This window comes from Polypterus senegalus, chromosome 13, assembly GCF_016835505.1.
Source record: "Polypterus senegalus isolate Bchr_013 chromosome 13, ASM1683550v1, whole genome shotgun sequence".
In the NCBI taxonomy this organism is placed as follows: domain Eukaryota; kingdom Metazoa; phylum Chordata; class Cladistia; order Polypteriformes; family Polypteridae; genus Polypterus; species Polypterus senegalus.
In genome coordinates, this window is record NC_053166.1 from 18,253,883 (window position 1) to 18,267,475 (window position 13,593).

Consider the following 13,593-nt stretch of genomic DNA (forward strand, 5'->3'; position numbering starts at 1 on the left):
GCAGATCGCCCCGTGGCTTGCTATGGGCACCACACCCCCTCACGAAGCCGTGAGAGCGGTGATTATTTATTTAAAAAAAAAAGGCCTTTGCTGTGGACCCATAACACCACATTCTACCCCCATAAGACTCCAGTTGCAAGGGAAGGCTCTACACCACTGCCAACCCAGTGCAACTGGAGCTCAGGTCCACAGCTCGGCCACTCTACACTGCACTAAAACAATAAAAGCACTAAAACAAATCCCACCTTAAAACCAACCCAAGCCCCTTCATAAAAACAGGACATTAAAAGAATAAGAACTTTCTAAAAGACAATTAAAAACCAGAAATAAATAAATGTCCTTAAAAAGCTCAGTCCTTAAAAATGTCCTCCTCCGGCTTGGGTACGTGGGTTCTTCAAAGTCTGGTACCAATCCCGCTTGCTGTTCTGTCTCCTCTTCTAGCCCCACTGCTAGCTCATCCCACCGGTGGTGGATCCCACCGCTGCCACCAAATGGGACGATGTGGGTTCTGCTCCATGCTCCCATCGACTGTTCAGGAGCCCTTAAACCCAACACCGTTGATAGTTATAACCGAGATGAGCTAGACAGTGAGACAACAATTGAGCAAGGGGATGATTTAAAAAGTGCAAAAGTGCTTTTATTAAAATAGTCAAAAACAAAAACAAAGTGTTCAATTAAATAGTAGTGTTTTCAAAAAGAGAGTCATTAAATAAATAATCCCATAAAAGAAAAACGTGGAGGTTAAAAACACTACAAAAAAAAATCCTTTTAAAACGAGGTTAAAACATTCTCTAGGAAGCAGTCTTTAAAACAATGCCAAGCCCGGTGCTCTTCTACGCTAGCATCTCACCAGCTTATCCCGGTTGGGCTTTACAGCAGGCGAGACGCTCTCTCAGCAGCTGACCTTCTTTGTTCCTGCTTCTGCTACTACTGCTACTGTCAGTCGCCTTCTCGATCCTTGGCTCCAGTCGGCTCCCCCTGACAGTGACATGGGAATCTCCTAACGGCCAAGGCTATCACACTGGGGACACCATGTTCCAAGTCCCGACTCCCGCTACCTTCCACGGAGAGTACTGCACCTTCTGATCACTCCCGCCCTTCAAATTAACCTCTGCGGGAGCGACCACAACCACTACTTCTCCTAGATGTTGGCCAAACACCCAGGCTGCCTTCAGCTGCCTGCGAGCGCTCACTCGCTCGCCTGCCTGCTTCCTGCTGCACCGACTTGCTCTCTCTCCTCACTGCTTCCTGCTACAACCTCCGTTTCCTTCTTTTATTTTTCTTTCGCGATTTGTTCTTTCTCTGATCTCCCTTCTAAACGACTCGCGCTTCTTTATATTGAAAGGGGGCCATAGCAGCTGCAGCACATTAGCCATGGGAACAATCACGGATGTGGGCAGTTCTTCACCTGTGCACTAGGTGAGAAACGCCCACACCACAGATCGCCCCGTGGCTTGCTATGGCCACCACGCCCCCTCACAAAGCCGCAAGCGCCGTGATTATTTATTTTAAAAAAAAAACAGCCTTTGCTGAACGAGCTGTGGACCCATAACACCACATTATCTCCCCATGCCTGCAAGTGAAGTATTTCTGGCCCATCCAGAGTTCTTGCGTTGCACCTGATCCTGCTGCATTGACATCTGGCACTTACAACCCTATACTTAAAAGAATATGTTAGTAAAATTAATGGAGAATTACAGTAGCTACATAATTAAACTATACCAAAAAGGCATTAAAACAACTGAAATATATCTATGCACTCTATGGATATAACTTACTATCCATTTTAAGCTGATAGGAAACAGCTATGAGAAATTACTTTCTGTAATATTAGATGATAATAGTATAACTTACTTCAGGCTCTTCTATAAGAATCCAAGGTCTGCCACCCCCAATGACAGATGCACGAGTCACATCATCATCTACTATTTCAGTCACTTCAAATGAGTTTGTCTTATTTCTTCGTCTCTGATAATGTCCATTGTCATTTAGGGTAAGGTCAATAATATCCTAGAGGAAAGAAAAAGAGATAAGTCAAATTTAAAGTTCAAATCTCAAAAAAATTAAAAAACATCAGAAGACAGTGTGGTCTACCCAAGTAGCCAAAGAGCTGGCTGTAAAAAGTAAAGCTTCTGGCTCACTCCATACCAATGATCTAAATGTCTGGCCCAGGCCAACTCATTTAATTCCAACTGCACACAAAGAAATTAACAGGTAAGTGCATATTGTATTAGCAAGCTGCACTTGCAATCTAAATAACTTAATGTAGAAGAGACCAGTTTGTAGAGGTTAGAAATGCATTGCTTTCACATTTTACTACATTTAATCATCAAAAATAATTAACCCATCAAATAATGAGATACTAATAGTCAGAAAAGCAAAAGAATACATGTTTTCAGAATTAAGATAGATTTATTTGTCTCTGGTTGCTTCATTATAGCTTACCTGTAGAGTGATTTCTTATAGCTAAGTTGAAGCAAACAATTTGCACAGATGTCCCAACTTCTGTTGATTACTTAAAAACCCTCTGTCTGTGTTAAAGCAGAGTTGGAACAGACTGTGTAACTACACCATCTGAAGTACTACTTGGACAATAGTCCATTGATAATGGCAGTTAATAAATGAAATGAGACAGAACATTATTACCCTTAGAAGTGTAGGCCTTTCATTTAGGAAAATTGCAAATATATATATATATATATATATATATATATATATATATCTCAGTGTCAATGAGTACAGTGGGGTCCTGCACATTTCAAAGGCAATTGGGAACTGGAAGAATCTCTGATAGGAAGAGATTTAGCAGACGCAAAGTCACAACTCAATCAGAAGACAAGTTTCTAAAGGTCACCAACTTGTGTGACTGGCACCTCACAGAACAATAGCTTGAAGCACATCTTAACAGTGCAGGTTGAAAAAAAGCAAGTCATAGTTTGTTGTGAAGAGAAGACTTTCTCCAGTCCGATATTTCAAGACCCCATTTTGTTCTTTAAGGAATGGCTTTATTACTGCCACTCACCCTGTTAAACCTGCAGTACAACTTCTTAAACCTTCACTTTTTTTGGTCTAAGTACAGTACTACTAAATATGCTCCAGCTCTTGTGAACTTTTTGGTTCAAACAAATGTAAATGGAACAGGCAAGCAGAAGGTTCCCCTATACATCAGTTATTGGGACTTGAATTAGCTAAACCTACTTTGCAGCCACAGAATGCAGTTATTGTGCTTTTTTGCCCCTATAATAGTCCCCCTTTTAAGTTCATATTGCATCTTTGCATTTGTTGGAGGTTATGGTTTTAGATATCGGTACACTGTACATTCTGGGTACCAAGGATGCAAACAAATGCTTCTACCAGCTACACCTTCTTGGTGTTGTCAACCTATTATTAAAGAGTGCAATGGTAGGTAGAAAAATTGTCATTCTTTTATGAAAAATTAGATTCAGTCACAAATTTCAGCTTAAATTTGGAAACATGCTGCTCAAAAACATGTTCTTCAAGAACTGTGTGTATATATACATGATCCAGGCTTTGGAATACACTTACACTTCCTGCCTGATCTACAGAAGCAAAATTATTTTGAATGCCTGGTATTTCTTGGCCACTATTAATAAGAGTTGAAACAGTTCTTGCAAGTGTTTTACTTGTAAAACTACCAGCAGAAACTGCATACAGGACTGGATAATAATGGGTTTTTGCTTAACATATCTTGTGTGAGATCACTAGTGACATCCCTCAGGGAGTTGTTATTCCACTAAAACAAAGCTAATATAAACTGACGAGATATACCACATTCTGGCATGGCAAAAAGGCCCTGCTACAAGTAGAGAAAATGTCACTTTCAACAGTAGGGCCACATTTCCACTACAGAACACAATTTTCCTTTCACGTATTTTGTCATAATATTCTAGGGTCTCATATCATCCCACCAAAGTAAAAGAATGTTTGGCTCCAGTCACTCGGCATGAAAAAAATCAATTTACCTGCAGTCACACCACTAAAGTCAAGACTTTGTTTACCCTGAACAATTAAGACACTGACTTACAAATACAGACCAGCACATGGTGAAGCACTTCTACAGACAACATGTTAGTGTTGTTCATTCAGCAGGCACTGCCACCATTATCATGCAACATTACTTCATCCTTCATTCACTGTCACTACTGTACAGCTACTGTATGGTACAAGCATGGTTTGTTACTAGTACTGCTTGGTGCATATTGTATAAATACCAAAATAATAATTTGACAATTATAAGTAATAATTATAAATAAAATAATATCTATTTCATATGCATTCTTTTTGCAGGGGTTATTCTTAAGTTCACAGGTCTGTATGTTGCAGTATTATTCTATGTTACTACATTAATGGAACTAGAAAGAAAATTGAATTCACTGCATTGAACTCAGACATTATAACAATAAATTAATAGAAAATCCTAATTTGCTTTATTAACAAAGATTTAGATATAGTGAGCAAACTTGAGAAACATTCCAGTTAAACCAGAGGTGGCAAAAAAATTCAGAAATCTTTGGACATCTTCATTAAATTGGAAAAAGGTAATCTATTTTAGACATACACTAAACATTTTAGAACAACGTCATTTTCAAGTCCAGCAATATTTTAAAATGCTGTTAAATAAATAACTCTGGAAAATGAAAGCAATCCACAAACAGGAAGCCCAATTCAGATGGGATCACACTTTTGAATTTAAGAATGGCCTCTTCTGCTCATTCATTGGTCGAGTCTTAATCTTGAGATTGCAATTTTTTTCTCATCCAGCGCGACAAACTACATTGGGCAAGGAACATATAAAAAATAAAATTTTTGGTGAAGTATTCCTTTATGAAAAAAATAATCTAGGTGTGGAGACACACATAGAGGGTACTTTCTTTTTAGCAATAGTAATTTTGCAAATTTCACAACCAGCGGCATAATTAAAATTGGATGTTCCTTTCTTTGAAGTTCGAGGACTATGTCCTCCCACACTTCCAACTCTAAAACAAATTCTTGGCTCAAAAAGCTGCAAATTATAATATCAGCAATTTTCTAGTCATGTTTTTCCCTCGTCTGCTTCTTTAAAACTTCTCCATCAAACTTTTACATATTAAAATCAAACTGCTTGGACACAGTTGTTTTCCTTTAATTTATGTCGTTAGTGTTTTTGACTTTATTGAAAACTCTACAAGTATGTCAAATCGCTGAGATGGGAAAAAAAAATGAAATTTGGTAGGTAAAGGACATTTTTTAAGAAATATTTTTTGGAAGAAATGATAAAATAAGGCATCTCTGACTCTAATAGCTTTGATTTCAGGACAAGAGGCTGCATCAGCAGGCAGATGATATGGCTGGTCACTTAGTGTGAGCACAAAATTTAGGAGCTGAAAACTCTAAAAAAGTCAAATGTATTTTAAAACTAACTTCCCTGATCCAAATCCAAAAAAAATACTGTCAATAATATAATGTAGGTTTGTTAGCATTTCTTGCTACTACCTACAAAGAAAACTTAAAAACAAAGGTTTCCCTATGTCGGGTTAAGAAAGTTTAATATGTTGTAATCCAGGTTTTATTCAATTTTGAGCTGTCATTGAAAGTATCCTCCCATAATGCATCATTTGGACTGGTAATTCATCCGTTCACTGAAAGCATAAAAAAGTGTGTTCTAATGCCACACTTACCAGCATTTCCACTGAACACAAAAACACTCACTATATGAGCAAGCGTATATGATGAAGCTCTGGGCTTTTATGAAATGTACCCCAAAACAAAAGGAAATAATTACTTTGGCATATTGTTTGCCTAATTTGGTTAGAACAAATAACCACAAATCTAAAAATAATATACAATGATGATTAAACCTGCCGATAATGGTATAATTCAAGAAAGACTAGATAAGGATAGGAATCAACCCAAATAAGGTCTGCAGGAGTGGCTAAATCTTATCAGGTCTGAGGTAATAAATAAAATATACAATAAACATAGGAAAATGTAACAGACAGAACTATGCAAAGAAAAGTCAATTATAAGATAATACGCCAGTCTTTTCTCAATCAGAAATGTCAAAATTTAATTTAACTTAAAAATTACAGGTAAAAGAGCAAACTTGGTATATAAATATAATATACATTACATTAAATATATATAAATTTGTATATAAAATTTGTATGTCAGACAGAATTTGAAAAATAATCCTCAAAAACTCAAAAAGAAGTGAAAATCAAGTGTAAATACACAGCAGGGCCAAAAAGGGTACACATAATACTTCAGAAAAATGGAAGGAAAAAAAATTTACATACACAAAATGTACAATGATAAAGAATTTTGAGGACAACAAATATGCTGAAAAAAAAAATGAAACAAAGTAGACAGGATCAGATATACAATTCCAAGGAAAAGTATGGATACACCTGGCCAGGGGCATTGAGATCTAATGCTGGGCTCAGAAGAGATTTTTACCACTTTTTTTGTTTATTTCCCCATGGGGTTTTGCACCAATTGAAGAGGAGCGGTCTCCTTGTAGGTTTTATTAAAATAAAGAACAATATGTTGGGGCCCTCCCCCACCTTGTTGGGCCTGCCCCTGCCCAAATTACATAGTTTATGGACATCTAAAATAAAAAAAATAATAAAAACACACTTAACACCAAACAAACTAAAACAATGGCATTTTTATGAAAATGTTATAGTACCCTACTAAGTAAGTCGATATTTAGTAACACTGCCTTTGGCCAAAAAATCTGTTTGAACTCTTGAATGCTGGGACAGTTTTCTTTAACTCATTCTGTTATGTCTTTGAGAGGGAGTGTGTTGCTTGCCAAAATATAATAATCTTTATTTATTTGTTTGTTAATTGGGCTTCTGTAAAAAGTCGAAATCTCCCTGGTGACAAATAAAGTTCTATCGGTCTATTGACTATCAAAAATACATATAAAAAATGTAACTTTACTTGTGTTTCATAATCCACATGTCAAATCATTCAGGCGTATGCTCACAATGTACAAAATGCATGAATGTTTTCCTAAAATACTTTAAAATAATTAACTCTGGAAAAACAAATTTGACCACAAACAGGAAGTCCATTCACATGAGATCTTGCTTTTGAACTGAGGACAGGACTCTTGATCAATGACTGTGGAGGAGAGAGGCCTTCTCCATGAAAACTTGACAATAACATTTCTTTCTCAGCCTTCCCTACAAACTAAAAGGGGGAAGTAACATAAAAAAAAACATTACTGGGTGAAGTGTTGCTTTAATGTATGTGCGTGTGCGTGTGTGTGTGTGTGTGTGTGTGTGAATGTGGACCCAGCATTGGAAAGGCACCTTGTCCAGGACTGACTTATGTCCTGTGCTCAGTGCTGTAGGAAGATGATCTGGCGATGATGATCTATAGTTCCCTATAACCCTGAATTGGATTAGGTACATTAAACACTTTCATGTTATGCTACATCAATGCAGCCTTTCAAGGAAGAAGAGAGAAAATGTTAGCGGCGCTAGGCTGCTTCTGTCAAATGCCATAACAACATAACAACCAACATCCAGATAGTGGGACATTAAACTGTATGTGTAACAACATAACCACTACTCTACATTAAAGATGATTTTGTGTTAATAAACATTACTCATAAACACTTTAAAATCACTAGTTTTTTTTTTGTCCGGCATCTCCTGATTCACCGGTATGAGAAAACCCCCACATGTGATACACTGTTCAACTTGCCTTGATATCTAGTTATGCCAGACATCAAGCTTTTTGAGTTTCCCCCTATTTTTGGTCCTTTACACCCTCATTTTAGGCCATGCAAAAAATTGCACCTTTATGATAAAAGAGAAAACCAATACATGCCTTTAACAAAAATGATCACAAGGATTTGAAGATGTGCATGCCAAATGAACCGACCTCAGAGACTCACCCCCTAACGCAATACAAGCAAGAACAGATCCCAAGTTAACGAGCCCCTGAGCCTTTCAAGATATCAGGGTCCCCACTCCCCCCTAGTCCCTGCAGTCAGACAGAACCAAACAACAGACAAGTCCAATAAAAATGAGTTATTCAAAAAATACCAATATATGTTTTTATTTGCAAAAAACAACAAATACAATCTAAAAAATGTATTGCATCTACAGTACACACCGATATTTTGCATTAGGATTAAATGAATAGCTGGCACTTGGTGAAAAACTAAACATACACTTCGCTTTCAACAGTCAGTACAGAAAAACCTCAATTTAACACATCATATTTACAAGAAAACGGAAATAACAAAATCATCATTCAGCTGCCTTCCTTCCCCAATAGTGATCATGAAATTCAGTTACTAATATGCTTGAATTGAGGCTGTCGTTGCTAAAGCTGAATGTACAGTGTGGTGCTGCATTTTGTTAAAAACAAATTATAGATAAATTATGAAGATTAGAAGGGCTACTATTGATGCAGGTATATATGCCTCAATTTCAGATAATACATGTAAATGTAATATTTGGCGGCCAGATATTACATTTCTCGTGAGTTTTTCTCCATACGTTTCCATAGCACAACAGCCACAGTATGGGAAATGCATATGTAAAGCCATGTCTTATCTGATTGTGGCAGTGACACTACTTCTAGACTCAGTCCACTTCTCAACCCTCAATGGCAGCATATACAGTGGTGTGAAAAACTATTTGCCCCCTTCCTGATTTCTTATTCTTTTGCATGTTTGTCACACAAAATGTTTCTGATCATCAAACACATTTAACCATTAGTCAAATATAATAAAAGTAAACACAAAATGCAGTTTTTAAATGATGGTTTTTATTATTTAGGGAGAAAAAAATCCACACCACTGTATTTATGTGGAATTAGCTTAGTGGGTACTGATATGTGAACACAGAGACTGTGAAACCTTGTTAGCTTAGGGGAAATCCCCTGAAAGTACTCATAAGCACCCCAAAAACTACTGGAATTGGAATATTACACAGAGAGCCCAAAATCTTTAACACAGAATCTGTGTTCATCTTCAAAGACTCATTTGGTTTAATTTTTATTAGCCCCAATCAACCTTTGGGCTCCTGGGCCTGGTTAGGAATTCATGCCTAGATACAAGGGGTTAAAATTACTCCACTTTCAAAAAACTGGGATTAGCAATATTGGCACATCGAGTGTTGTTTTATGCAATTTCACAAATGTGATATTTTTGATATCTGAGTCTTTACCTAGACTGTTTAAAGGTTAGTGATTACCAATAGGACATTGTTTTTAATTTTTAATCCTTTATCTATAATAATAATAATAATAATATTATTATTATTATTTACTGTATATAGCACTTTTGTCACTACTCAAAGCACTCAGCAATTGCAGGTTAGGGGCCTTGCTCAAAGGCCCAACAGAGCAGTCTCTTTTGGCATTTTACGGGATTCGAACTGCCCCCCTTCCGATTGCCAGCGCAGATCCCTAGCCTCTGAGCCACCACACCATAATCTCTATGGACCTCTATCAGAAGATGACAAATTTCTATTACAATCAAGAATTTTTTGATTTTTAACATTTAAATTGAAGCACACATTTTAAATATTTTTAAATGTTTTTATGCACTTTAAACTTTACATTTCTTATGAACACCCATAATCAGGGCCAGTTACACTAATTCAGACCTTTTAATGGTGATGCTGTAATAACATAATGCTGGCAAAATTAAGGAATTTATTCAAAAGTATTTAAACAGTAAGAATTGTTGCTGCATTAAAAAGCACTAAATGGGTTAGATGAATCCGTTTTTTAGAATTAAACATATCACCTGATGGCACCTGCTCACGGCACAATGCTTACTGAAAGGTATACGAATTTCTTTCTTTCTAATTCTTAAGTAAACTAATTTACCAAGCAAACTGTTCTATCTTAGATGATCGTCTCATACGACATTCTTTTGTTTTTATTCAATCACTGACTTAACCTCTTTTCTCCACCCACTCCTAACCCGCCGCCATGTTTAACGAAGCCCACCTGGGCCGAGCTCGCGCCTTCACGACAGTGGGCTAAAGGTGCTTGCGCGTGCACCCACCACACATGCACGCGGGTCTTCAACTCACCGATGACGAGCTTTCAGAATCTCGGGTTCCCAAACAGCTATCCACTGGCGAGCTGCACCTTTCAGGGTTGTTAAACACGCCAACAAACTCCACATCAGAGTCCTCGTCGTCACTGTCGCTGCCGTCTGCTATTTCAATCATTTCGATATCCGGAAGAAGCTTCTTTCACTTTCTGTTTGACTCCCGCCAAGGAAACGCATAATTTACATTACTATCATTCTAAATATTTACAGCGCGAGCTAGGTGTTAATGCCCATTGGCGGGCACGCCTTCAGTTGACTCAGGAAAGGACGCACACAACTGCCGTTTCCTTCTGCGATCTTCAGTGCGTCGGTGTCGCCAGCACGCCACGGACTCGGCCATTTAACACGAGCGCCATCTGCTGTCCATGACTAAGACTTTTTTTTTCTAATTTTTAATAGCGCTTGCTTGTCCGTCTGGTATGAAACAGATGCAATAGTTTGTCACTGGACACAGACTCCAAATAAGAGCTCAATACACGTCTTTAAAGAAATACAGTACCTTCTTTCAATAGACGTCTTTTAAGGAGTACCTTCTTTCTTATTTTTCTTTTCCAAATTAACGTCTTTCTATCCACTATCTGTACATACTCTGTCCAACATACAGCTGCTACAGATCTGTATGTTTTATTTATATTTAGCAATACAGAATTCATATTTTTAATGATTTAATGTTCCTATTCATCAATCCAGAAATTTTCTGACCCACTTATCACAGAGTTAGAGGGAGGAGTCCGTTTCTATCCTGGCTTCACAGGGTGCTAGACAGGAACCAAACCTAAACAGGACATAGTCATGCACACACCAACATTCACTCAGACAGCATTAACTTAAGAGTATCCAATTAACTTAACATACACACAAGTCTTTGCGAAGTGAGTGGAAACCTTGTTTTGAGAACAAACAAGTTCTACAAATACAGTGCCCAGCTGGATTTAAATCCAATATTTCTGAGCTTTGAGGGAGCATTACTAACCATGTTTCCTTTCACACATTTGTACAATTACGCTCAAAGTTATTACCCCCAAAACAGAAACGTAGCAAAACTGTTAGCTGTATCTAGGAAGTGACCAGTACCGAAAGTATTTACAAGAAGCTGCTTCCAAAAATGACAAAATCCCCAAGAAGTTGTTTGAAGCAAGAGAAAACAAAAATGGCAAGACCAAAATTATTAGTCCTCTGACAATTAATAGTCAATAGTGTACCCTTTCTGACAGCAGTCTCCTACTGTAGGATCTAACATGATTGGCACGCCTCTAGAGAGATTGTAGCCTATTCCTCTATGGCAAATAAGATGGTTTTTGGGCATGGACCTTAGTGAAGGTTAATCCAGGACCTTGATTTTGTTGTCCTTTAAAAAGTTCTGGACCAATGTGTGTTTCAGGTCATTACTTTGCTGTAAGACCCAACGGCGACCTAAAGCCAGACTGGCAGCAGATTTTTTTCACATTAATCTTCAAAATGTCAAAAAAATCTTCCTTTTTTTATTATCCCCTGTACCCGAACAAGGTTCCCTGTGCCTGAAGCAGCAAAACATCCCCACGGCATTATGCTCCCACTTCCATGTTTAACTGCGGGAGTTTATTACAGTGGAAGGCCATCCCTTCCTTTGACAAACAAAAGCAACACCTATGTGCCCAAAGACCTTTAGTTTTGTCTCATTAGACCAAAAGACAGACTTCTAAAATTCATCCCCCTGTTTCAAATGGCCCAAGGTAAACTTCTATCTGGCTTTGATGTGCCAGAGTTATCCTTGGGCAATGACCTCAAAGCCAAACATAATGAGAAGCCCTCACAACAGTCCTTTTTGAGACTTCAACTTCCAGAAAAGGCCAGTTCAGTGACAATTATCTTTGCAGAGATCTGGTGGTTCTTGTTGACATCTCTGATGGTTTTCCTCTCTAAACTCTTTGATATCTTGCACTTGTGACCAGCCTTAGGTTTGTTTTGAACAGGATGTGTCTCCTTATACTTTGCAGTGAGGCCAAGTACATCTGTTCTGGAAATTCTGAAATGGCAGTATGGCAAATGGCTGTCCCTTTTTTATGGGGATTCCACTACCTTCTTTCCAAGGTACAGACATATGTATTTAGTTTTTGGCATGATGAAATTACTAGTTGTAAAGAATGCTAAAGTGATACCTCTTTATCAAGCCTTCAGGTGCCACTAGCACTGCTCATCTGAATCAATTTAGTAGACCGCAGTGCTCAGTGATTGGGCCAATCAAGTCACATGGGGTTGAGGTGTTTTTTGAATCCTCAACACTTCAGTTTTCAACTTTTTTCCTGAAAAAATTCACATGGGGGCTGTTCATTTTGACTGCCTCAATTTTCAATATATTTTCTATGTAGTGATCTAAGATATTTTTACAAAGTCTAAAATGTATCAGCTGGGGGCCTTAACATTTATGAATGAAATGCTTCATTAAATTAGATTAGATAAACATTATTAATTTCATAGTGGAATTCAAATGCATACAAGAGCAGAAACATAAAAAACAAGAATACAGACTCAAATGACAGATAATACAGCCAATCAATCGATAAATAAATATATAAAAATAAACTTATGCATTAAGCATTGAATTGCCTGATAGCAGTGGGCATAAAAAGATGTTAATGTTAAATGTTAAAATATTAATATTAATGTTGTTAACACTGGACAGGATTTTAGAAAAATGTTGCATTTCTGTTGGGGGCTAATAATTTTCTCCTTAACTATATGTACAGCTCACACACAGATAACACTTTAGTTTTCACAAATTACCATCTCCCGCATACATTCTCAAGCAGCAAATAATACAAAGCTATACACAAACAAAAATAAATGTAGTGAATATGTACTGTAGATAATAATAAGCACACACCAGAAACTCCAAATCGGGACAACCAACATACAGAATACAAATTTTAAGGTGATGTAGATGTGTGTGTTTATAACTGTAATAACTGCATTAATTTTCTCACATTTCATAGTGCAAGCACATGTTACACTTCCTTCATCTCCAAATGCTTGCCAAACCTTAAAGGTTTTTGGTGTTTATGTATCATTGTCAGTTTTTACACAAGGCCAAGCATATGTCACTTGGTCTATAGCAACCTCAAGAGGTAAAGATAAAGTAAAAGTTCTTAATTCCTAATAAAGACAGAGTAGTTCCTCAAAATATATTGTGTATAAGGAAGAATTGTATGCTTAAATGTGTTATTTAATTCAATAAAGAGTTAATGTAAGAATACAAGAACACTACCACCCAAAAGTCTGGACACACCCAGTCATTTTTTTATTTTTGATAGAATATCATACCGTTGTCTATCAAGATACCATTAAATTAATTGAAACACAAGAAATTACTGTTCCTAATGGGTATTGCTGCTTGAAATGACTGATTTTTAATTGACCGCAAAATCCCCATTTTCAGTTTTCTAATGGCCAATGCTCTTAGCTTATCCTTAAATACACATGTATCAGTGTAGTTGGTTATTAGATAAAACTTTGTAATTGCATTA

The 13,593-nt window shown here is 37.2% G+C and overlaps 1 protein-coding gene across 4 annotated transcripts in view; it reads right to left on the reverse strand.

The window, feature by feature from the left end:
• Positions 1-10,412, reverse strand: part of simc1 (SUMO interacting motifs containing 1) — a 46,307-nt gene extending 35,895 nt beyond the window's left edge. Inside the window, exons 1-2 of one of the 4 annotated variants that reach the window (XR_005636178.1) lie at positions 10,068-10,412; positions 1,855-2,010 (exon numbers count right to left, since the gene is read on the reverse strand). Coding sequence is in view for 2 of the 4 variants with exons in the window: in XM_039774751.1 (XP_039630685.1) it covers positions 1,855-2,010; positions 10,068-10,208 (297 nt within the window). In the remaining 2 variants the exon portion in view is untranslated. Of the gene's footprint in view, positions 1-1,854; positions 2,011-10,067 lie in introns of those variants that run through there. The other 3 variants (XM_039774751.1, XM_039774753.1, XM_039774752.1) reach the window with 3 other exon arrangements.
• Between the last annotated feature and the right edge of the window lie 3,181 nt (positions 10,413-13,593).